Raw genomic sequence first — 27,365 nt, forward strand, 5'->3', positions numbered from 1 at the left:
TAAAGTGCTGATCTTTATTGTCATTGGAAATGTAACAAAGAATGGTTAGTACGTAAACTCATTATAGTATGCAGAAGATACAGCTGAAATGTTCTTTTTGAGGTTAGATAGTGAAAACAAAACTTTCTGAGGTAAAATCTGGGCTACACGTGAAAAATGTTAGCCCTTGTTAAAACTGAATAGCACAATGTACCGTACATAATGAAGGATATATTATATATAAAAAAAAACACCACAACACAAAAGGTTATATGTATCTTTATAATATACTGTATATATTTACTATATTCTAGCTAGGCATACAAATGATAAACATTGCAAATCAAGTCAAAATTAGCAGCTGGCAAAGGGGCAAATATATTGACATTACACAAAACCAAAGAGGGGTTGCAAAAAGGGAAACAGAGCTCTTTTCCAATACCATCACATTATGCTATTCCAGATTTTATGAATCACATTCTTAGTCACCACAAGCAGTCAAATCTCTACATAAGCAAGAGAAGATCAGAATGATCAAAGTTTCATTAGCAGGAATCAAAACACTTCAGCCACTTAAACTGTTTTAGCTTGACAATTTGGCCTCTGCCTCTCTCAGCAGGGCTGCCAGCATGTCAAGTGTCAATAAAGCTCATTCACAGCGTACACCTCTACTGACACCACCTGTTGATATTTGGAAATGACCCTATTCAGTAATGGAAATGAGTTTTTCTACAGTTATCCCTTTTAGTTGAGTAGAGTTCAGCTTGGCCACAATCTTCTTCAGACCAGCCTTTTTTGGTGCACAAACTATTTTGCATTTAAATATTCCTCCTGGTGCTAGGTCCCTAAGAGAAGAAGTAAAATACAAAGAGCACGTGTTAATCCTTGCATAATACATACTCAGTAGAAAAACTTCACAATTAAAAGCCACATGCAAAAGCCCTTGTGCAAGTTTTCCCTTTCAGTACAGCAGGAGGAGACTTCTTTTTCTTCATGCACACTTGATAATTTATTATTTAAAAAAATTCAAAAAACAAATGTGCCGATTCTTGGAGAAACAGGGTCACCGAGCCTCTGAATGAAGTTTCAAGGAAGTACTTGCTTCTCCAACTCTCCAACTGGAAAGACAATTCTCAAGATGGGCAGTGCTGAAGGAGCAGGAAGTTTGGTTTCTATGTGTGAGACGGCTTTTGCTCGAGGTGTTGAAAGTGACTGAATGCAACCCAGCTGACACTCAAGAAGGATACAGAGTGTGTACCTTCTTGAAGACTTGGAAAAGGTAGCCATGTTAGTCTGTGCAAGCATATTAGGCGAAATCCAAACAAACAAAACAATACAATACAAAAAAAAAAGACAAAACCATGTGGCACTTTGAAGACTAACCATTATATTTTTATGTAAGCTTTTGTGGACATGTCCACTTCGTCAAACATTAAGAGACAGAATGAAATGACATGAAATGAAGATGAAATATCAGTTTCAGATTCTGACCAAGGGTGACCTTCTTTCAACCTTAAATTGCTATTCTTAGGGTTCATTCTTTCTCACGGGTTTCACTTTTCTCTCTAAGGGGGAAACATCTTGCCTTTGTACTCTAGAGATGAAAGAGGCATCTGTGACTTCTGTTGCCTGCAACTTTCTCTGGTAGAACTCGGATTTCTACTCCCTTTCCTATTAGTACTTCTCTAATAGGTTTTCTTGGGTTTTTTAGAAAGAAGAGTAGACATGGTTCCTTTTACAAAGGAGAAAGTGTGCTCAGGTAATCGTTCTGAATTTTAAACGGCTGAATCCACAAACTTACACAGGTCCTGTCTTGCTACTTGCTCACTCTCCAACAGTTTTCAAGTAGGGGTGGGCAAAGTATGCCCACAGCCTGCTTGTGGCTTCCAGGAGTATTTTTGGACCTCTAAGTTGAATCCCACCCAATTGGAAAGTTTTGACCAGAAGCTTCCAGAAGCAGCAGGTCTTGCATCAAGGCAGTGGTGGTAGGTATCACCTCAATGCTAGAGGGTTTTTTTAAGGGTAGTGGTGGAATATTGGGGGGAAAAAAAGAAGGGAATTGTTCTTCTAAAGAAGTAAAGCCACACATAGCACATCATTTATTTCTAAATGTTGCAGCAATATAAAAAGCAATTAGAACACACATCACATGATATATGTCACATGTCCACAAAATGCAACTGTTCAGTGAGTTAAAGACGTGAGAAAACATGGAGACATTTTGGTGGTGTGAACACGGCCAAAATTAAAAAAAGAAAACCAATGTGCCTTTAAAAAGAAAAAAAAGTCCCAGGTGGCCATTTCCAGGCTCTGTGCAGTCTGCAGAAAAGACTGGGGCACAAATTAAAGAATGCACACATCAAGATAGCAGGTGGGGGGCTTGAGAGACAAAAAGTCTGGTCAAACAGAAATGGCTGGTTAACTGTGGCCAACACTATGTGGCAGGATCTTTGATTCAAATTCTCCTTACCCTTGGTCAAATATTTCCATCACAAAGAAACCCAGGCCTTCTACATAGAGTTTGCAATTCTCCAAGGGAATGGACAATGTATTCTTAAAAATAAAGGCACAGATAAAATCTTGATCAATCTTCCCAGTTTCTGGCATCTGTAAAAGAAATAAAAATCAAAGATCAGATGATGTTGATGAAAACAGGAACATAATATGTGTTATCTAATATGTGCAAATGTAACAATTGGAATATAATTGGGGCAAGGCAGGTAAAAGCTTCTCTGGTCAGAAGCTTTCAATTTAGCATTATTTCACTTAATCAAACCAAAACTCCTCCTCAAAAATCCTTCAGAAGACCATTTCTAGGTGTTCTATCAGATTTTTTTACAGTGGTTTTTGAAGGAAGCTGATTTCTGTGGTCCATTAGCAGTGGATGTGTGCTGTATTTTGGACCTTTCAATCTGCTAAGCAGGGGTCAGGGAACTTTTTTTATCTTTTACCCCCCCAAAAAAAAAATTATATACGTCAACATTACCCCACCACCTCCCAGCACTGCCCCTCTGCTCTTGCTATCTGTGGCCGACCCCTCCCCTACCTTTGCGCTTGCCCGGGACCTGCAGCCACTGCTTGAGCAGCCAGTCTGGAGCTGCCACACTGCCGGGAAAGCACGTCCTTGGCGAGGGGAGGCGGGCACCACCGGGCCAGCAGGTCCACAGCCATGAGCTCAGGTGAGGCGGGGCGGGAAGGGGCCTCCTTGCCAGCGCACTGGGCAGGCGGGCGGTGGTCAGGAAGGAGAGCCCTGGCCAGGGCTCTGCCAGGCAAAGAGTCCAGCTGGCCCGGTCCACCGCCTTCCCCCCCACTTTGGAGGCAAGGTGGGCAGGTGGGTGCCCTGTGCTGTTCCTCACCAGGGCTCGCTCTCCCCGTGATGGAATGCCTGCCTACACACAGTGTTGTCGGAAACAAAATGCTTGGGGGTAATGAGGACGGTTGCACTGCCGCGACCATCCTCATTACCCCCAGGATTTTCATTTTTATCCCATTTGGGGTAATTTACCCCTGTTTCCTGACCACTGTGCTAAAGCAAAGTGGGGAAAGATCCAGCAGAGAAGAGCATCATAAAGGTTTTTAATTGGTTTCATTAGGGTTTCTTCAAGATTTTAAGAAGATTTTTGACTCATTTCTTTAAGAGATTTTGATTTCTTAAGACGGAAGAGAAGTGGGGTAATAAATACAGATCATGCTAGGATTTTTGTCCTTAAGTGGCACTAGCTGACATGAAGCAGAGAGGAATAAATGCTCCGTCTAGATGAGCTCCAAGCAACTCAGTGTTTGATTCTGCCCAACCTGCAATGAATCAGTTCAGTGGCCTAGACTGACAGTAACCCCTGATGATTAGACTTCTCTGTAATACCTCTTGGCAGCATGTTTATTTCATATTTCTTTTCTCCACCTGTGAAGAGCTGTGTTAAAGGAACAAACCCTGTCTCCAGGGTTTGTGCCAGCTATCTCTTCTTTTTAAAAAACTAAATAGAACATTTTATTTTCTTCTAGAGTTCTTCTCAGTTGACTTATTTTTTTGTTGTTGTTGTCATTTCCAGCTTATTAATTCTTAGGTTTTATAAATACCAACCACTACCATATGTCATCATGGTTGTGTTTTTATTTAGCCTCTTACCTCCACTCTGAGAGGTGGATACTGGAAGTTTAAAGTTACTTCTTCTGTGAGCTTCTCATTGGTTTCTTGAATCTCAGCAATAATATTAATTTTGATCAAAAGTTCATCCTCTACAGCCATCAGCGATTTGATGTAAGCATCAGCTGCTATCTTCACAGGGATCTCAATAACTGCACCAACAACAACAACAACAAAAGAGACAGCTAGAGAAAGAAACATGACACAAGGCAAGAAGAGAACATGGTATCTCAGCGGTGGGTATTATTTTTTAAAGAAGGGCATTGCCTTTGACATATGAAGAGGAGATATCAGCAGAAAGAGGACTGCAAAGAAGAAATCATGGCTTTTCTTCTCTGTTATTGCATTTTCAAGGAGAAAACATTATAAACAAACAGGGCATGTCTTGTGAAAGATTCTGCCCACAGGGAAATGCAACCCTGTTCACTTTCATGCCATGAACAGCTATGTACCTCACAGAAAGAGGTAATGTGGGCCCAAATTTGAGCCCTCTTCCTTTAGAAAAGCAGAAATGTATTTCATCGTTGTAACATGACATATAGGAACATGACATCAGATTTTTAGGACGCATACCTGGCTTCCCTTCTGTGTTGATGGTCTGCTTAATGCTTTCAAGATTGGCCTCTACTTTCCCGGTATAAGTTTCCAGCTGACAAGAGGCAGCAACATTGACTGTCCACAAGCCCATAGAATCATTCTTTACAACAATGTTAAAGTCAATGGGCTGCCCTGGCCACAATGCCTTTTCTCCTTCTATCCCAAGTTTCAAGTCAGCCTTGGGGGACTCAGATTTATCTTCTGAAGTTCCCAGACAGCAAGACTGCAGGTAGTAGCAAGCAGTTTCCACAGCTTTCCTTTCCTCCGGAGTATCTGAGAGATAGTAATGATAGCAAACAATAAACTCTGAGGTAATTAGAAACAATTTCAATTGTCAGATGCCTTGTCAAATCCAAGATACTCAATATTAACTATTATGATACATAAGTCTCTCTCTCTCTCATTGTCTCAGGTTAGACAAATATCTATCCACAGCATTTGAGTGTGACTTCATGGTCAAATACCATGGCATTTACTCTGCTTATAAAACAGGAGAATTCAAAGTATCCTTTTACTGACCACATGATGCAAAGGTTGATTTGAGTCAGTCCAGCCCTTTTTGCTCTCAAAGTAGCCTTCCTCCCTCTCTCTGCTGCAGGGGGGCTTCTACTTTCCAAGCTGGAATGATTTGAATGAGCTTTTTTTCTATATGGTTACTGGTAGTTATGATATATTCTTCTAAAGACATGGACTGTCTCTGTAGGTGGTATTTTGGCAGTTGGGTTGTGATGTTCAGGCCGGGGGGGGGGCAAAGTAAAGTGATTTTAAGGTAGGGGGATTGAGTTCTAGTCCTGAATCCTGTCAAACATAGTAAGCTTCAGATCATGTGGGAAGGGCCCTTGATTGTGAAGCAAAAGCTTACTGCTGTTAATTACTTAATAGGTCTGAAAGTGGTCCCACTTCTGCTGATACATGTATGTTTCACTGTGAAGCAGCTTTCTCATTTAAAGCTTCAGACTACTACATTTCTTTTAAAGTATTCTATAGAAAAATAAAATGGAAAGGTACTTCACAGCATAAGAGTACAGAGCATCAAAAGTTTGAACAGTAAATTTGCAAAATACATCATAATTTGCACATCAGAATGATTCTGGATCACTACATTTCCTTTCCCATCCATTAATCTTTTCCCTTACCTACAAGTAACACATGCAGGAATTACCTCATCTCTGGTCATTAACCTTATCAGACAATTAAAACTTCTATATGAAAGTCCTACATTACTACTAATTATGGAAGATAAATGTTTTTCCTCAGACAGGAAAAAGTAAAGAAAAAATGATACCTTCTGGAAATTTGTATTGATTGGTGATATCTTCACGGGTGTCCTTTCCAACTGCTTTGGTGCTGATGCTCTTTCCTATCACCTTGGTTTCTTCACGTAGTTTGATGTATTTTTCAGTCCCATTCTCATACTTCACAAGCCAAAAGACCTTGTCTGCATTCACTTCAGCAAAAACGAACTTGGAGTCATAAGGGAGATAAACTTCTCCCTTTTTGATGGCACTTATTGGAGTAGGGCCGCACTGGTAAATCCCTACAGAGAAAAATGAATATTCAGGGAGCTTTTTCCTCATTTGTATTTAGGCCCCATCCACGTAGTTATTTCTATGTCCATTAGTGACAGATAAATAATAGTAATAATAATAGTAGTAGCTAAATGGCTGAGCGGCTCCAGGCTCTCCTGGATGAAATGAATTATCTAGATCCATTTCAATTGGGTTTCGGGCCGGGTTATGGGCTGGAGACTGCCTTGGTCGGCCTGTTTGATGACCTTTGCTGGGAGAGAGATGGGGGAATGCGTCCCTGTTGATTCTCCTGGACCTCTCAGTGGCTTTTGACACTATTGACCATGGGGTCCTTCTGGACAGATTGGCTGGGATGGGAATGGGAGGCACCGTTTTATGGTGGTTCTGCTGCTGCCTGGCTGATTAGGTCCAGAATGTGGTGCTGGGGGACAGTAGCTCTTATCCATGGCGGCTCCTCAGGGTTCTATACTGTCCCCCATGCTATTCAATATCTACATGAAACCACTGGAGGAGGTCATTAGGAGGTTTTGGCTGAGGAGTCAGCAATATGCTGATGACACCCAGCTCTACCTCTCATTCTCTACCAATCCAGGTGTGGCAGTCACCGTTCTGAACTTGTGCCTGGACTTGATAATGGACTGGATGAGGTTGAATAAACTGAAGCTCAATCCAGACAAGTCGGAAGTGTTGCTGGCAGGTGCTCTGCTAGATAGGTTAAAGGGCCATTTCCCTGCCCTAGACGGAGTTACACTCCCCCTAAATGACAGGGTTCACAGCTTGGGGGTGCTCCTTGACCCAGGTCTGACCTTGGAAGCCCAGGTGGACTCAGTGTCCACATGCATTGGTAACAACCAGACTGGACTATTGCAATGCTCTATACATGGGGCAGCCTTTGAAGATGGTCTGGCAACTGTAACTGGCACAGAACTGGGCTGCACGGCTGGCAAGTGGTCCCGCTGTGCTGACTCATATCACAACAGTTCTGAAAAAATTACACTGGCTGCCGGTTGCTGCTCAGGCCCAATTCAAAGTGCTTACTTTGACATATAAAGCCACAAATAGCTTAGGACCTGGTTACCTAAAGCAGTGGTCCCCATCCTTTTTGGTACCATGGACCAGTTGGGGGAGGATGGGGTCCGTGCGTGGGGAAGGCAGGTCCCCTTTGCGCTCACGTGCATGCGCTAAGGGGCGGGGTACATTCGTGCAGGTGAGCATGCACTTGCACACATGCATGAAGGGGCCAGGGCACTCACACAGGGTGTATGAAGGGACGGAGGTGCTCAGGGAGCATGTGGGCCCACTTGTGTGCATGCACGAAGGGGCAGGGTGTTCATAAGGGGCATGGGCATACTCACACACATGTGTGAAGGCTGTGTGGGTGGGAGATCTGGCTCCACGGTCCAGGCCATGGACTGCCACAGGGCTGCGGACCAGGGGTTGGGAACCCCTGACCTAAAGGACCGCCCTCTTCCATACGAGTCTGCTCATATTCTAAGATCAAAAAGGGAGGCCCTTCTGAAGGCGCCATCCCTGAAAGAGTTGAGGGGATGAAATAGGGCCTTCTCGGCTATTGCCCCCCAATTTTGGAATGCCCTCCCTATAGATATCCCTCTGGCTCTGACAATTTTGGCTTTTTGGCACCAGGCAAAGACCTTTCTGTTTAGCCAGCATTTTATTTAAATAGTATCCTTTAGCTGGCTGTATGAGCAGCAGTATTTATTAATGATAAATTGACTGTTTTAATATGGGGTATTATTATAATATTGGGTATTTTAATGGTTTACTGTTTTTCTAAAGTTTTAATGTTGTTGCACACTGCTCAGAGACCATTAGTAATGGCGTGGCTAAAAAATCTTATAAATAAATAAAATTGCCAGAATTCCAGTTCTCCCATATGCTTCTTATACTTCCAATACTTCTTTGTGCCCAGTGACTTTGCCTGCTGAGGAAACAGACAATTTTTACGGACATTCTCATAATCAATAAGCCTAACTTCTCCTCATGTGGTGGACATGGTGATGTCAGATTGCAGCGTACAACTATAAATAATATAATAAAATAAAACATTTTATTTAATACAGATGACTACACATGCCAAGCTACACCCCTTTACACTGCAGAGCCCAGAAGTATGTGTAGTTTGCTGCTAGAAATTATTTTGGCACTTAGTATTCCCCTGTATAAGGTCAGTATCTGAATTGCTTTCCAGAGGCTACTAATGATATTCCTTCCTTCACACTCATTTTTCATTCTCCCCATTTCTTTGGTCCCCTGACACTACTTGGGTTTCAAAGGTGCCTCTCTCTGCCTTCCCTTATTCTGTCAGATGAAAGAGTTGATAAATAGTCCCACACTTATTTTGCATTTTCACTTCTGGTGGTCGCCATGGTTGCAATTCCCAGCATGGTAGAGGCTGTCAGGAATTTTGTTCAATCTCTATAGAAACAAAGTCAGATATAGAGGCTAACATTCACAGTGAAAAAAAGAGATTCCTAATGCCTTGCTGAACATGCTCTATAAACTGAGATGCCTTCACATTAAGACCTTGCCCCCCCCCACACACACACACTTGCCACAAAGACTGTTTGACACTTTTAATGAGAAATGTTGAAGAAATAAAGGCAGGCTGCTTTCTGGAGTACTGAGCAAACGTATCTCCATGGAGGCCATACCATCGCTTTAGCTCCTCTACTGCCCGGACCAGTAGTTCCCATCCTTGGGTAACCACAGAGCCTTCACCACTAGCAGTGGTGCTGAGGTTTCTGAAAGCTGCAGTCCAGGAACACCTGCGTTACCCAAGGTTGGAAACCACCAGCTTAGAATAATGGAAATCTGTATGGTAATAACATGGTTTGGCAAAGATAACCCAGTTCTAATATCTCCAACATGTTAACTTTTCATTTGCTTGTGCTCATGTATAAAGTCTTACCTTGGCTCCTTTCCTGTGGTGTGGCATCAATTGCCTGCCAGCCATCAAATCCCTTTGGCAAATCTGGCCTTTTCATCCAGACATCATTCCACACATGGAAGTTCCTGTGGGCAGTTAAGTTTAAGTAATGGAAATAAAAAATGGATCTCAACTGCAGCATCGTATACTAAATCTAATACGTATATGTACTATATCAATAGGACATGTAATAGAATGCATGGTGGAGATGGACAACTACTGTATGGCCTTTGAAATGCAATGAAGCAGTAAGGTCTCTCAGCCTATCTGGAAGTTGAGTCATGGCAACTGGACTTCTTATTACCGTATTTTTCAATATATAAGATGACCCAATGTATAAGACGACCCCCACGTTTCTAACCCCAAATTAGAAAATTTGATAGCTGTTTTCCCCCTCCACTTCCTAAGCCTCACGAAAGCAAGATCAAAGATCTTAGGAAGTGCAGAGGGAAAGCAGCTGTGAAAGGGCTGCAGGATCAAAGGGCTGTGATCCTGCAGCCCTTTCATCTCTGGTTTTCCCCTCCACTTCCTAAGCCCCCTGAGGTTTAGGAAGTGGCAGGTAAAGCAGCGATCAAAGAGCTGTGATCCCACAGTGCTTTGATCTCTTCCCCCTACTTCTGTGTATAAGACAGCCCTCAATTTTTAGTCTAAATATTTTAGATAAAAAGTATCATCTTATACACAGAAAAATATGGTAGGTTGAAATGTTTCATTACTCATCCAAGTAGCTTCTTCAGTTGCCATGACTCAGCTTCCAGATAACCTCAGCTGGATGACTGCGCATCTTCACAGATATATTTCTATCAGTCTAGATTCTGCTGGCTAGGGCAGATGGGAGTTGTAGTCCAACTACAGCTGCAGGGCCACACAGTCCCTGCCCCCTTTTGTTTATGAAGACATCAATAAATAATTGGGAACTTGATTTATGTTAACTGTGCATGCAAGCCACAGCAATGGTGAATAAACAAACATGAATATACTGTATCTTTATCAAGCTGTTGGCCTATTTAGGCCAGTCTTCTCCAATCTGTATGGTCCAGGTTATGGAAATCTGATTCTAGGCCCTCTGACTCTGCAAAGTCTTAGACAGAGAGAGATTTCCGCTCTGCTGCCCAACTTGGATCTGGGACATCTTCCAAGCAAAGCATGTGCTTTCTTAAGCAGTACTTGAAAGAATAACTGAAATTTTAAAAAAACTTCTGCAGAGGTGTTATAGTGTACTGAAGATGTAGGAAAGAACAAAATACACTACAGTATTTTAAAAAGATGTAAGAGGTCTTCCGGACAGCCTGGTCTTATCTCTGCCTGTCATTTGTTAACACGTGGTAACGGAAGCTCACTAGACATGCTAGGACCTGTGCCCAAATGCCGTTAGCTTTTGCCTAAGATTTAACTTACCTTGGAAATTTAGAGAATGGAAAGGAGGAAAGCAGAAATAACAGCATGTCTCAGTCTGTGGACAGATTCGGTCTGTAAGAAGCTTCACTTGTGTAAAACTTCACAATCACAATCTTATTTCTACAAGATCACTGAGCATATTAGACGTTACATTTATTACAGTGACTTGTTCCTCTTCTTCCCTCTCTACTCCCTTTAATAAGAAACATGATGAGGGACAAAACATACCCACCTGCAGTTCTGGGGGAGATGGGGAGATGGATAGAGAGATAGATAGATAGATAGAGAGATCGATCTATATCTATAGCTATAGCTATAGCTATATATATATCTCTATCTCTATCTATCTCTATCTATCTCTATCTATATCTATGTGTATATGTGTATATGTGTATATATATGTGTGTGTGTGTATAGATAGATAGATAGATAGATAGATAGATAGATAGATAGATAGATAGATAGATAGATAGATAGATAGATAGACAGACAGACAGACAGACAGACAGACAGACAGACAGACAGACAGACAGACAGACAGACAGACAGACAGACAGACAGACAGACAGACAGACAGACAGATAGATAGATAGATAGATAGATAGATAGATAGATAGATAGATAGATAGATAGATAGATAGATAGATAGATAGATAGATAGATAGATAGATAGATAGACCGACCAGTCTGGAAGCTCATGGGTAAAAAAACACTGTACTTAATGAGGTAAGATGAATGTTGTCTGGATGTCCAGGGAGTTACTCTTAAGATCAGTGCTTAACAGGCAATTTAAAAGAGTATAAATGCTCCATCTGGAAGAACCTGAGTTCCATGTGGGTTCCCCTCCACTCCCACACGCACACATACAAAGAATGACAGTAAAATGTAAGGTGTCCTGGGAATCCTGGATCTTGTGACAGCAATATGAATCTTGCAGGTTCCTGTAAAGGGGGGAGAATAACTCTCTTCTCTTTCCAACAAGATTTTGCTGTGCAAGACTTTTCCCTTCCCCCCTCCAAGAAATCTTGTGAGAAATCTGGTGGGATTTCTTGATCATTATGTTGTCGTTTTTCCTGGATGCCACCCAGAATTATTACAATCACTACACAAAATGACAACTTTCCTAGTTAGAATTTATCTTGAAAAGGCAGATGTTAACACCAAACTGTTTCTGTGTGTAAGATTCATCAGAAAGGGCATTAAGTATGCGACCAAGGCAGAGACGGGCACTTCATCAATTAGCTGCAGTGAGCCACAACTGGTTGTGCAAACCTTGCACAAATGGCAAGAAGATGCTGGCCAGTATTTCGGAACTCTGGAATTTTAATTGTGTTCTCTGCTCAAGAATCGAAAGTTGGAAGTATCCAGTAATGCTGTTCAATAATGCTGCTGACAGTTCCAGAAAAGCTTAGTTAGTAATATTAAAAGAAGAGCAGTTAGATTATAACAATCAATTAGCAATCTGTAGCAATGGTTACCAAACAGAGTCTGTTGTCAGCGAGTCCACTCGTTGTCCCTTTTCATTCAAGTAAACATCAACTTTAAGATTCTCTTCTGTATCATGAGCTGAAGCAAAATTGGTCACACTTCTGGCAGGAATGCCGAGACTGCGCATCACTGAAATATAGAGAAGGAGAGCAACTCTAAATTGTTTTATGGTTCCTTCGGCAAGATGCATGGCTCATGATTCTTTCAGAGGGCCTTCTAAGCAATGGCCAATGGCACAAAAGGGATGAGACGCCACTGCTCTTTGGATATAGGATACCAGACTTGAGATGCCACAGGCCTTTAAGTGGGGGGGGAGTGATTTCAGTGAATCTTCTATGTTACAGTTTCAGAAGAGGATGAAATTAAACCTCCTGAATCAAACCAAGAACATTTAGTCCTGAATCCAAGAGTGGCCAACCACGTTTCTGGGAATGCTACAAATAAAAACAACAGGCCATCTGTCATATTTCCCACTACCTAATACTCCAAGTTATGATGCTTCTAGCCATATACATGTTGCATTATTTTCATCAAAACAAATTCATTAGCAAATTTAGGAAAAGTGACAGAAGAAACAATTGCCTGTCAGAGGTGTGCCTTACCTGTGGTAAGCACTCCAGAGAAAACCCAGCATTGACCATAAAAGACACTTTTCTTTGTTTTGTAATATTGCTGCAAAATTGGGACACTTCCCGTCCAGGCCAGAGGAGAGGTGCCACCTTGATAGTGTCCAGACCAGCTTGCAAAAAGCACTCCACGATCATCATCAGAATTAACCTAAAACACAGGTGAAGAACAGAGATCCATACAGCCTGACTTCCTCCACTGTCCTCTGAGAAAACCTCTGTAACTGTGGAACCTTTGCTAGACGAACACCCAACGGACTCCTCTCAACTCACCTATAGAAGCCACTCTGGGCTTTTAACCTGCAAAGCAGGAGACTTTTATTATTCAGATAAACAGGGATGTGCAGCCGATTTGGGTAGTTATAACATTGAATCAAAAAGACCAATGTCCTACAACATTTTTGTATGAATAAGACCAATCTACTGGTCATTTTAACTGAAAGACACAGTGGGACAGCATCTATAGATTCATTGGGTCAATCCATAATTTCTATCCTGTCTCCAGCCCAATAATTTCATTAGCATATACCACATGTCTTGTCTAGACACTGGAGAAAATGCTTCTGAAATTAAGATTATCTCCAGACAATTACCTCCACATTCTAGGTGCTTTCCCTCTGTTTAACCCAGTATACTGCAGCACAAAACAACAGCTAACATAACAGGTACGTGTTGTGTTTCCCTGGGGAGAGTTCCATAAGGAGGATGCTGTAGCCAAAAATGCTTTCTCTCTGGTTGGCTGAAATCTCTTATCTGATGTTGCCAACCAACCCGATGAGAATACCTAAGGAGGAACTTATCTTCCGCTCCTTTGCAGAGATGTTCTTGACTTTAGTGCAGGTCAGTAACAGCAAGCTTTTAGAAGTACAGCAGCTTTTGGGCTGCCATAATTCTTCAGCAAAAGCATGAGGGTTGTAGTCTTAAAGCTAATATTTCCAAATGCTGCCTAGATATTTAAGGAAACTTTGGTGGCAAAAAGGGGGCTGGTTTTCCTAGGAACCATCTTTGATTGCCCTGAGACTCTTCATTCTGCTTAGACCTGTTCTTGCCAGATACTTGCTGTTCACCGCAAGACTTGGCCAGTGCTACCATGTTGCACCGTTCTACACAAAAAAACATGCAACAGTCCAAAGTCGCCATCTGATACTGTACAACACTCAGTGTGAGAATAGTACTTATGCTATTACTTGTCGCATGATTTTTAATTTAATTTAATTCTTTTGTTATATGCTTCTGTAGCAACCATGACTGGGGAGCAAGGCATCCCTTGAACTGGCTCTGAATAACTAAGGTATAGCTTTACAGTTTTCATCCCCATGATCTAAAATACAGCAATCTGTGTTAAAGTATTTATTGATGAACATACCAAAGCAGACATGACCCTAGAGATGATCACAGGATCTTTTCTAGCATTCAGCTTCAGCTGGCTCTTGTCTAGCAGGTACATGCAGCAATCCAAAACGTCTTCCTCAAACTGTTTTAGAAATCATATAGTTTGCCCATCATTATATTGCTCGTACTGTAGTTGGAAAATTCCCTTTCCTTTAATCAATGCAGCTGCTGTTGTAATCTAAATTCTTTATAGGGATTTCAAATGTGAACTGTGCTATTTTGACATCTAAGAAAAAAGTGATTGGCTGAAATCATCATTGCTGCTCAGAAGGGAATAATGTTTAATCAGCATATACAGTAACGTCTAGGCTAGTGCTGATAATTACAGAAATGAGTTTATGCAGACATCATATTTGAATATAAATGGCTCTCTTGTAATGCATAAAGCATAGTACAGTATATTTATTATAGAACATGACATTAATTCAGCCTTTAAAGGCCAAAACACCCACTGAAAATTGCCAGAAGCACGCCTCTATCTTCTTACCCCTCCAATGATAGGAATAAGCTACAATTTGTGTGTGTGTGTGTGTGTGTGTGTGTGTGTGTGTGTTGTGTGTGTGTATGTGTGTGTGTATTTGCGTTTTTAATGTAATGATGTTACTTGGGTGTGCTACTCAGAAGGTATTTCCAACCAAGGCCTTTAATGAACAATCATCCTGTTTCATTCATCTTTAGTTTGGAAACCTCCCATGATTTCCTATTGCTTGTTCTGTCTTTTTCTTAACAGACAAAAAATCAGTTAAATGAAAAAGATGGAATAGTGCTACTTTGGATAGAAGCACTATGACCTCTAAATGTGAAAGCACCCCATGCCAGAATCTAAAGCTTAACGTATTCATGATTATCTACATGGTCATATGACAAAAATGCTTAGACAAAATTCTTTGCACACAGTGCACACTTGAGACACCCACCCATACCATGATTCCTTGACTGGTTTTGGTGGTGGTGGGAATTAAAGAGGCATCAGCAAGTTAGCTGGCAAGGGAGTTATTGCTGAGACAGGCTATAGTTTTAAAACTCCCCTCTCTAGACTCACACAAAGTGATTTCAGGTGTGAAGGTGGAAAAGACACTTTTTTCTTTCCCACTCTCCAGAAACCATATTAATGTATATTCTGTTGTGAAATTTGTGGGTATGCATCATTTTTGGGAACCCTCTTGTACTGAGAAATTCTGAAAAAATTGAACAAATGAATCACACACATACTCCTCCTGCCAATCTAGTTAGTTATAATTTAAGACATGATTCAAGATGGGGTGGGGGTGGGAGAAAAGAAGGATAACATAGCACCAATTCTCATGTAAGGCTACATCATAACATTTGTGACATGTAATTACTGTCATGGAGGACAATTCTGGGAAGGAAAGAACTAAATGATAGTTGGGGTTCAATCAAACAGGCATTTGTCCTACTGTTTGGTGTGCTGCGGAGTTGGTTTGCTCTTTTGTTCAATGATCAGATTGACCACTAGAGAAAACCAATCTGTCCCTAGAGTGCTTCTACCCACATCTTTTGAGCACTTCTCAGGGACTTCTTCTTCTTCTTCTTCTTCTTTTTTTTGGTGGGGTTCATTTCCAGTATGTGCTGGGGATGGACCAAAATCAGGCCTTGCAGCTGTCAAAGCTGCCAAGGCACCTTCCATTGTCAATTTCTGGTATTGTGAAGTGGCTTCATGAGCACAACACGTCAGGATATCAGCAAATTAAACACTCCCCCTGTTCCCTGGCAGAGGAAATTGAATGGAAGTGAAATTATTATCTTTTGCCTCTGCTAGACTATCACTGATATACTGAATCACTTCGGTTAAATTAAATATATTTTCTTTGGATTTTTTGTGAAGTGCTAATTGAAACTGTCGCTGCAAGCAATTTTTTCGTTTGCACTATACACAAGGCAAGGAAAGCACTTTCAAAATACATTTTAAGTGATTCAGTGCATCAGTGATGGTCTAGCAGAGGCAAACAACAATTTCCTCCTGCCCCTCTGCAGAGGAAATGTTCAATTTGTCGAGATTCTAAAATGGCTTGTTTATTAAGCCAGAAATTGACAGTGGAAAGAGCCAGACTAAATGGAGTTGTTTGGGGTCAGTATGCCATTTGGATGCAAAGATAATTCCAAATGGCATATTGCTCCTCCCCCTGACCTCAAATGACCCTATTTAGACCACGCCAATCCTCTCCAAACCCTACTGGGGGACAGCAATATTAAACCATTACTTGAACATCTGGCATACCTTGTAAACCCTGTGAAGGTCACCAAGGCAGAAGTGACTTGATGGTACATAATAACACATTATTTTACATTCATGCCACTTAATTAAATGAAACAGAAGTGTGTGTTTGTATATAAATAAAGAGAAATATGCAATCTCTTACCTGTCCAAAATTCCAAGGCCTGCCTCGTATGTTTTTTGTTGATCCAACATAGATATAACCAGTATCATTTAGCACATACTCAGTTCTTTCATCATTGTCCGCCATGAAAACAGAATCCGCTAAAACAAACACATAATGTATTATTCACTTTTTCATACAGCTGACCAAAACTCAGGCTGAAAGGCAACACTTTCTGACTGGTGTGACACCACATCTCTGGCTTTCAAATGCCAAGAGAGTCTGGTAGAGATTCATATAAAATTATGGAAGAACTTGAATTCAAATTTGTGGCCTGGCTGCCATCTTCCAACTACAGATGTCCAAAAGCAGTTTGGATGGATGGCTATATGTATTTCTACTGTTGAATTATTGAGCATATTCCCATAATTCTTTTCCTGTTTGAAATACAGTGGGCCACCCTGTATCAATGACTCAAGAGGAAAAGTGCCAAATTGATTTCTCTGTAAAGGAAGAATGTGGAGCCCAAAAAGAGAGGAAGGACAAAACACTGGCAGAAAGAAAGCAGCCAGAAGATCCATTTATTCCACCAATCAGGTGTCTTGAAACTCCTAAAAACACAGCCTGAGCTGTTAATTATCAAATAGATCCACAAGAAGAATATACTTTGCTTTAGTACAGTGGTTCTTAACCTTTGTTACTCGGATGTTTTTGAACTGCAACTCCCAGAAACCCCAGCCAGCACAGTTGGTGGTGAAGGCTTCTGGGAGTTGCAGTCCAAAACCCCTGAGTAACCCAAGGTTAAGAACCAGTGCTTTAGTAGAACTGTGGTTCAAGAAAGGCCTAAGCAGGACTGTTGAAAGTTTCTTAATTGTCAGTCTTGTCAGCCAAGTCTCATCATATCTTCAGTTCTTTTAGGGAGGTGTCTGGCAAAATAGCCAGTAGGTATAGTCCAGGTTGAAATTTTTTGAGAGACACATGCCTTGGAAATTAGAACTGAAAATTAAGTCCATGCTCGCCTTCCAATGACCAATCACAAAACAAACCATCCTGGAATGCGAGATAGGAAACAAGAACCAGCACATTTTACAACCACGTATTTCCTAACCCTGCTATAAGAACCATGTTAGATCAAGTGAAAGGCCACCTGTTTCTTACACTGGACAACCAAGTGCTTGTGCGAAGCCCCCAGTCAGAGCTTGAGTGAAATAATGCCTTACTTTCAATAACTGGTATAACATAGCCATATTATGTATGTTACTGGGAATTATATATAGATGTTATAACTGATAGCCATTTTTAAAATAAATCTGAATAGAAAGAGCTCAAATTCAGGAATTTGTAAGCTCTGTTTGCAGTGACAGAATACTGAGTATTGTACCCATGTTTTTTATTTACTCATGTGTAAAATGATTATATTGTGACTGGCAGAAGAATAAAATCACACACACTCAAAAAAAAAAACAGTATTGGACAGCCTGATAATCTTATTAGATACTGTTATACTTTGGGAATTATCATAGAGTGAGATTTCACTGTTTTTATGAGGAGAGGAGAGACACATCTTTTTATCACTCATTCACTCACTCACTCTCACTCACATACTCACATAGACTCCGCGCACAGTAGTAATAGAAGATAAAGCCTTTGGACATGGTAGTTACCTTTACACCAAGGATTGAACAAAACATAGATGGAATTGTTCTCAGGACAATAAATGCTGGATCCCATTGCTACCTTAAGAAGGTATTTTCCAATAATTGCATCTGCTGGACTGCTTACAGCTATCACACACTAAGAAAACCACAAAATCAACATTGGACGACGACACTCCACATAATAAAATATATCACAAAATTTCCCCTGGGGCAGTGCAAATGTGAACATAGCTCAGTGAATATTAAGATAACGGGATCTGCTGGATGGCTTACAGCTGTCAGGTCCTCTCACCCACCCACATTTCTGTCTTACAGAAATAAGATTCCTTGAGGCTCTTATCATTCAGACTTTTTTGGGATTGTCTGTCTGTACTCTCCATATTAGAGCACAGATTTACTTGGGGGAACATTCCTTCTCCTTCACTATATCTTTGTTTTTCCGCTGTCTTTATGGGTGGGGAGTGTTTGGGGAATTTTATGTGTGTGCATGTGTCTGGTCTCTGGATGTCTGTGAATTTCATTGTATGGGTTACATTGTATGGGTACACAGTACTGACACAGTACTGTGTATATACTTACAATGGCAATAAATAAATAAATAAATAAATAAATAAATAAATAAATAAATAAATAAATAAATAAATAAATAAATAAATAAATAAATAAATAAAAATTTGCTTTATTTAGTTATGAATATGTGGTGTGTTGGTTCCCACCTCTTTTTTCCTTTTGTTGAGGAAAAAAGCTTTACATTTACTAATCTCTAGAATGCTTATGCTATCATTATATACTAAAACATTATCTCAAGGAATTTTCAGCAGAATTATCTCAATGCATCTTATATTTAATAGCATAAAATATTTAAATTGAATATAACAAACTGGAAGCAGCTGCTTTCAGCAAAATTAGAAGCATGCAACATACTTTAAAAAATTGTTCCATCTGATTTTAGAAAGATTCACCTGCTTTTCCTACATTGTTTCTTTTCCTCATTATTGCATTTGCGTCTTCTTAGAGAAGGGGTTATGCAGAGATACACTCATGGTCTTTAAAATACAGCTTAAAAAACAAACTGAGCTTAGTCTACAAATTTTCTAAATTGTTGCATGTTTCCTTTCTCCCATTTAGGCATTGCCATCAGTTGTTTCCTCACTCGCAGAAATTTTGTTTACACTCACATTTGTATTTTTAATTCCTCTTAATTCAGCTTTTACAATTATGTTACCTTACACAGTTCTTGGCCTCTGACTATGGACACCTCGCCCGTGAGCTGACATTATATTAATTACATCTCCCTTCTTTGTCCTTCGCCTCTAATCCTTCCTTCTACTGCTCTCAGTATGTCATGAAGAAGACCATGATGGTTCAAGTCTGAACCAGGATCTTACTATTTAAACATTAAAGAGACTTTAATGTTTTTTCCATATGTCTGACAAAGTGGACTTGTCCATGAAAGCTGACATTAAAATATAATAATTAGTCTATAAAGTGCCACATGTTTTGCCTCCTTTTTTGTTTCTTTAGATTCTGCTTTTGAAAACAGTTTGTTCCTATGTTTCACAACATGGTTCCTTGGCTCATTTACTATGTTGTTTTGCAAGGGGAAACTGGACACAGCACCATTTACAGAGCTCCTGGAGTTATACTGAATTTACTGTATGTTTCTTGATTCCCTCATCCCTTCATCACCTGCTCATTCCTTGATACAAAGAAATACAGTATATAAATTACAAACAGTTCTATAGTGGAGCCAGGGCTTGAAGGAGTGAAGCCCTTGAACTTTCTCAATAGCAGGGACTATGACATCTATCATCTCTCCTCAGCTTTCCTGTTTCCTCTAAACTTAATTGCAATTTTCAGAGCAGCTGACAAAGAAATGTATTTTCCAGTATAACTTTGCAATATATCTGCCGAACTACAAAGTATCTGAGAGTGGATTGTTTTGAACTAAGAGCCATTAACTTTACAAAAGACCTACTGCTTATTTATGAATATGGACTGATCTGGTGGACCTTTGCCTGCATTTTTGAACTCTCTTTATGTTTGGACTGGCGTCATGATCACTTACATTCCCAAATTTACCACTGCACTGCTGCTTATAAAGGAAAAGTATTGGAAGATTCACCATGACAGAAATTTATCTGATCTAGCACTTTAAATCATCTTATGTGTGACAGCTGTTAACACATAAATCAATACATACTATTAAGTGCACATTTAAATATATAATACTCCATACATATGTACGTACCTCTTTTCCATTTGTTTGACAGATCTTAGCATGCCAATTTTGATCATTTTCTCCTGACCTTGCATTCAAAGATAAACATGTTTTTTTGGATTCCATTGGTTTTTCACCTGAAATTTTAAAAATATATACTAATGAGTAACATTTAACATGGCATGTTTCATATGGTATGGAATCCCATGTCTTAACACGTGCTGCACTAAAGATTGCATGCACATGCAATATACATTTTTCCCAAGGGGTTAAAGAATTCCTTGGATTGAGAGGGTAACCAATGAAGAGTATGAAAGTGAATGAAGAACTAAAAATGGTAAGACATATAAAATGTGGAAATCTAGAATACTTTGGTCATGCAATGAGAAGTAAATCTTACAGATCATTAGAGCCAATTGTTTAAGTGAAGGAAAGAAACAAACCTCTTGGCTGAAAAATCTTAGAGTTTGGTTTGGATGCAAGGCAACATCTTTATTTAGAGCCATTGCATCTGAAGTCAGAATAGACATGATCCCTTACGATCTTTGATAGGATAATAATAAAAAGGAAAGGGAGGAAGAGGAGAACAATATTCAACAATTTAATAAGGACTGTAATAGAAGATGTCAAAGCACCAGCTTTTGTCTGTCTTCCCCATTTTCAGTTGCTGCCCTAATACACATATGCTTGCTTCCATTGGGATACAACTGCATAGAATGGACCACCCGAATGGATAAGGAGGGTGCATCAGTGTAGCGTACAAAATACATTCCATTGCTATGTCTCTTCATTCCTATGCTTTCCCTTCTTACTCACTGTAGTCCTGAAAAGAAAAAGTGCACTTCTCTGTAAAATTGAGTTAGTTCTGAAATCCTAAGTCATTCAGAAAATGGTGGAAATCTTTATGAATTTGCTTCAGCTTTGACTGACATCCTTATGGTTTGTGATTACAGACGGCAGAATCTCTGAAGACTTGATATTTGGACACATATTTCTATGCATATTTTATTAATTAAAAACTGATATTTTATTAATGAAAAAGTGATATGATGGCAGTGCTTACCAAAGCTGAGCTGCAAGTGGACTTTGTCATCCTCATTCAGCTCCCTGCTAAAAGCCAGCTTCAGCTTAAACTCTTGCCCACGTCTCACAATCAGGCTTCTGTTTGCATAGTCATTGGTATGGTGGAGAAAGGTGTTCTGTTCTCTCAGGTAATCAACGCCAACAGCCTTCAGAGGACCCCCTGGAAAAGACCAAAAAAAATCTTTAATATGTATCGGTTGTGTTGTCGTTATTTTGGTTTTCAGGTTGCTCTTATGCACGAGAGATTGTGCAGAACTCAACAAGCCTTCTATAGCTAGGGTTTCCTTAGACCAAGCTAACTATGTTATTTAAAGTTGTGATAACCTGAAGTTAAGGTGTTTTTGTTTAGTTGTTTTGTTTTCAAAAAGAGAGAGGAAACTAAACAGACAAATACCTGTTACTAGCAATGAACAAAATGTGCTTAAGGAACAAAACTCAACTATGGTTAAGTAAAATAAATAGATGGTAGCAAATAGAAATCCCAGTGAATTGTATTCTAAATCGACCACACTAGATTCTTAGATTTAAAAGAGATTTTAAATGGAAACTCCTAAGCTCTAATGAAGAGTAGTCAGTGAATGAACCAACAGACTGCATGGATGGTGTCTTGTCACTCAACAGAAGGTATAGTTTTCCCTGCTATTGTTGCTAATGATATGCTATTTAGGGTGTGACTACACTGGATTTGCTTTGCAGCCTGTACTATGTTTGAAATTGAACTCAATATTCACACAGGAGCTGCAGATTGATTCAGGAGTTCACCATCTCTAGGCATCCTTCAGTCTCGAGAGACTATGGTAGCATGCTCCGAAACAAGGAGCATGCTACTTGTTTCGGAGCAGCAGATCCCACCCTCCACATTGCTGAACTGGTCCAATGGAAAGGCAAGGACCAGAACGACACGAACTGCCTTCGGAACTCCAGCTCCGGATTTTGCCTCTAGGTTAACTCCTGAAGCCTTTTCCACCAGTGATATAGCCACAAGGCAGTGGAGGTTTGAAATCAGAGTTTTCCTTCTCCTAGATGGGCTGCCTTCCATGGCTGACGAGCCCCACCTACCCAGCCTGCTCTTTAATAGTGCGGAAGTATGATCCGACCCTTAAAACTTTCCTGCCTCCCAGGTGTATGCAAATCTAATTGGCTTTCCTATTTACCATATTAGAGGCAGATTTAGAATCAGAGAATTTGAGGCCATGCGGTGGGGGAGACCCAAAGAAAGCAGTAGATTGGCAAGAGTGTCTGATTTTTAACAATTTAACACCAGAAAAGAAAATGTGATTTTAAAAAATCCCTGCCATGATTGTCCATATACTATCTCTTAACCTCACGTTTTTCGCCTGCATGATACAAGTACTGATTCATCACATTTGACTAAATTTTTGTGTAGCTGGCCAATTTTGAGAACTTTATGTTCAAAGAGCTAATCTATAGTTACTAAATGCAGATGTATTTGTATTGTGTAGGATGACGGGGCTACAGTAGGCAACCAATTCCACTGATTCTCCGCTTCCCGTGTGTACTATTTGGTTATAACTGGTGGATCTTCTTGGGGGGGAAAGGGGACTCCCTGAAGCCTGATGCCAGCCCATATCTGCCTTAAACTATAGCTTTTAAGGATTTCTAGCTCTTCTGTGCTTTGTAACGTCCATTAAAATGATGGCTGTCATAATGGAAAAAGAATGAGGCTAGAATCCCAATTTCTCTTTCTCAACTACTGCCTGAAGAGGTGTTACATTCCATTTCCCCACCATCACAGTTGTGGACAGGTAAGCTTGATTGTCCTTTTCCTTTGAGAGCTGAAGAATGGCTGACATGCCACCGAGCTCTTATTTCCAGCTGGAGTTCCCTGAAGAAGTAAAAGACACATGCTAGCATTTTTCTCATGTTCTGTATCTTGCAGGTGAGCTTTTATTGTGTGATTGGTTGTCAGAGGGTAGAAATGAGCTTTGTTTGCAGATCTCAATGCTCAGACAAGGGGGAATAAATCAGTGGAGGAAATATATCACTGGAAGAATAACATGAAATCAGTTTCTAAACGTAAACTCAGATTCCTCTAGATTAATCCTGATATTGTAAGTCAACTGTTACACTAAATGCATTACTTGCAGTGATGTCAGTATTAATATTTTGCAAATATTAACATTGAGCATACATCATACAAGGAGGGGAGGTTTAAACCTCTGGCATTAAAGGGAGATTTCATGCAACAGGATGTCTGTTCATAGAGGCCACACTGGGACCTTGTGTGCTATAGTCCTAAGCCAAGGCCACTCTTACATGAGTTATTTTTTAAAAAGAACTGATGTCACTGCAAATGACACAGTTGTCTTAATGAGTGATTAGGTTCCTATGCAATCATTTTTAATGTCACCCCTGAAAGAAAACCAGGAAGGCCTAAAGTGCCACAGGAATTTTCTAGTCCTACAACAATTTCTAAGGAATTGTTTGCTTGTAAAGCTGGTGTGGCATTTCTGATCTTTTTTTTTTGTTTGTTCTCTGTTGAGTAAACAAAAAGAAAAGGAAATAGAATCTATTAATTTGGCAGTGGGAAAAATACATGAGAAGAATTTCTTTTCTTCAGTTAGTCATGCATGCGTAGGTCGCTTGTAGGAGGCTAGGTACACTGTTAAACCCAGCCAGGCTGTACCTCTGCCACCTGTACTCTTGGTCAACAAATGTATTTATTTATTTATTGGATTTCTATCTGGACCATCTAGACCAAAGGTTTTGTCAACAAAACCTTTGTTTCCTTCTTTCCTTCTCAGACTTCATGCATGTCAGTGTGGCTGGCATCCACTTACATGAGAGTTAGCATTGGACTCAATAATATCGTAGCTTTCTGTTTTTTGAAAAATTGAAATTTATCCCTTTAATCCAACCTGCTAAAAGGCAGCCTCAGGTTCCCAGCCATGTGCCTCTGGGGAAATGAATTACATTTGAAACACAAATTTGAGTGATAGAAGTGACTATCCTGTTGCACAGGTGGAAATGAACACTTCACATACATAGTTCAATACAATCTCTTTTTCTGAAACAAATGCAGAAAACACCCATTAACATGAATGAGACTTCTGCTTGCGTAAGGAGGTACTGAATACTTTCTTCTGTAAGTTCCAGAACTATCCAGCTGTTCATACAATACAGCATTGCATGGACAGGACATAACAGAATTCTGTCCAGAGTATTAGCCCTCTTCGTTGCAGTTTTTGCTGTTTGCTTGTTTTTTTTTTAAATAAAAGAATTTATATATGATGATCTTAAATAGTTGCACGGCAGCACTTTCTGCATTGTGTTCCCATATTTTCTCAGACCTGATTATCTTTGTTTGCAAGTGTTGTTGAGGCTTTTCACTGCCTTTCATTCAATGTTTTCTGATTCTGGCTGTTCTATTGCTTCCTGTTAAAGTGTGTCTGAAGGGTCAATGATAAATTGCCTCGAGATTAAGACGTGACCAGATGGACAAAAACACCACAGCAAATGAGAACAGTTAGTTGTGGTTCATGCTAAAGAGTGCTGAACGATGTCTTTGAAAATTGTCTAGGCTTCTCAGGAAAGGAATTATGATCAACTTATTTCCTTGCTGAAACATTACCTCTTGAATTTTCTCCCATCCATTTTTAAAAGCTAATTTTGGAGCTAATGAAAGGTTTTCAGCTGGGAGCCTCTGACGTGGAAATGAGCACTTCATAGGAAGCACTGTTGCACTAAACTCTGCTCAACACAACAAATCCTGGAACAAGTCAATAGTACAAAAAAAAAGCAAAAATGTTGGGTGGGGGGAGTGGCATTGATCTTATTGAACTGAGCCTTGAGTTGTCTGGTCAGCATAAAAACAACAACAAAATGGCCAATACAAAAGCACCTCTTTTTATCTCAGCCTTTATAAACCATAACACATTAAAAATATACTTGAACAAGAGCACAGCTGTTAGGACGTGACACATACACAGATGGGCAATTGCCTGTTCGTCTTCATGTACTGGATGACTTTGTTTAAAGACACATCATTTATTAGGCAGCTTTCAAGAGCATCAATATTACTGGTCTATGCAGTGATGCACCAATGCAAAGAGTACAAATTTGCATCATTTGGATTAGTATTTGGACAAACTGAATGAAGTTTTTCCCATAGGCACACTTAGGGCTTGTCTGAATGGGCAAAACTAGTGTAGCAAATGACCACAGGTAGGCATGATTTATCCTGAAAAGAACTGAGGCTTACTAATATTGGTGTGTACATTGTATGGCAAAAGTCTGGTCCCAAAAATTGCTTCCAAGGAAGAACATTCTTATAAACTCCTTCCCCACTATAGTTTGTCTTTTGAGTCCCCACTTTTTAACTTAACAAAGAGTCAGTTAAAGCCTTCCAAACTCGGAGTCCCTGATACAGAAAAAAAACTCTGCATAGGAAGCATTGTAGCATTGAAATCCACTCCCCCCGCAACATAATAATAATGTGAAGTCAAGTCAGTTCAGACTTATGGTGACCCCCTTTTCAGGGTTTTCCAGGCAGAGACTACTCAGAAGTGTTTTACCCTTCCCTCCTTCTGGAGGGGTCCTGGGACTCGCCCAAGGTCACCTAGGCTGGCTCTACCTACAGGAGCCCCAGCGGGGAATCACATTCCCAACCTCTGGCTCCACAGCCAGCTACCTAAACCACTGAGCTATCCACAATAAAGCCCTCTTCAAAATAATAGTTTTCTCCCACGGAGACAGAGAATCAAAGGAAGGCAGAGAGAAGAAGATCAAATGTAATGTCCGACTAACAGGAAAAAAGAACAGAAAGGAACATTGCTAAACCAGGTACAGTACCTTTTTCCTCAAGTGGACAAGCTCCTTGGCAGTGGTTGCACTGAGTGACATGCATTCCAGCTTGTCACTCAGTTTTTTTAAAGAAGCCAAAGCTCTAATGTCAATAGGCTAGCTGAATCACCCTTATTGAATCAGTTATTAACAGCCATATTAATATTTGGGGAGAGTGTCATTGGGAAGCCTAAATACGTGTCTGTATTTTATAGATCAAGCAGTGAGATCAATGGGAGTTCAGTACTGTAATCAATGGCATGTAAAGTGTTTGTAATTTCAGCTATACTTCTTACCTTGGCAGCTATGGTAGAGAACTATAAATAAATATATACATAAATAAACTATATCACAGAACTTTCCATGAAAACTGATAAGACCATAACAAAACTATTAGTCATGCTGAGAAGAAAAAAAAAGAAGGTGATTGTAATGTGGCTGCAACATTGGAATCTCTTCAATACCCCCATTGCTTTTTAAATATAAATAGCATTCCTTTTACCAATGGTTTAAAGATTGCCTACAACCAAAAAGCAAATTATAACCTTATTTGAAGCTGATTGAACAAGATATGAACCTCAGGGCCTGAGTTCCCATTAATGTGTGACATTATTTAACTTTGTTAGTGCGCTATTCTGCATTACTTCACCCAGAGGTATCAAGCAAGGGCAAAGAAGAAGAAAGCTATTCAAAAGGAAGCAACATTTCCTCATGTACTTACCAGCTGTTTTGCTCATTTTGCCTCCTCAGCTTTGGTTCTGCAAAGATCAGCCGTGTGGCTCGTACTCCGTTTTTCTGAATGGGCTGAACAAGCCGTCTTCCTTTTATTAGATTCTTTGAGGTGTCAGAAGGTATGTGGCCACTGGGTGGTGTTTGCCAAGAGGGAGTTGTTGACAGGAAATAAAATAGCTTAGACTTCTCACTGAACATAAGAACAGATTAAGTAGCCATAAGAAATCTATCAAGTACAGGTGACAGACGGCTTATCTGAAATCAAAAGAAGCTGATTGAATAAGGTATCAGCCTGGACAAATACCTTTGTGGGCAAATACTTTATGAATTGGGAGTGGAATGGTGAGATTGAGCAGCACTAAATCGCTTGTGTCAGAATTACATTTAGAAGCAATCCAAAGGATTTTAACCTTTAAAACATCAATGTAT

At 40.1% G+C, this 27,365-nt stretch overlaps 1 protein-coding gene across 1 annotated transcript; it reads right to left on the reverse strand.

The window, feature by feature from the left end:
* On the reverse strand, positions 1–27,126 carry TGM4 (transglutaminase 4). The gene is made up of 14 exons (XM_020807668.3): positions 26,926–27,126; positions 21,382–21,561; positions 20,349–20,455; positions 18,104–18,233; positions 16,482–16,600; positions 14,075–14,182; positions 12,685–12,859; positions 12,073–12,211; positions 9,179–9,282; positions 6,006–6,257; positions 4,697–4,993; positions 4,106–4,275; positions 2,450–2,586; positions 1–824 (listed from the first exon to the last, which is right to left on the reverse strand). The coding sequence occupies exons 1-14, from the start codon at positions 26,939–26,941 to the stop codon at positions 683–685; spliced, it is 2,076 nt and encodes a 691-aa protein (XP_020663327.3). The 5' UTR covers positions 26,942–27,126; the 3' UTR covers positions 1–682.
* Positions 27,127–27,365: the final 239 nt, after the last annotated feature.

Source organism: Pogona vitticeps, chromosome 6 (genome assembly GCF_051106095.1).
Source record: "Pogona vitticeps strain Pit_001003342236 chromosome 6, PviZW2.1, whole genome shotgun sequence".
NCBI classification, from domain to species: domain Eukaryota; kingdom Metazoa; phylum Chordata; class Lepidosauria; order Squamata; family Agamidae; genus Pogona; species Pogona vitticeps.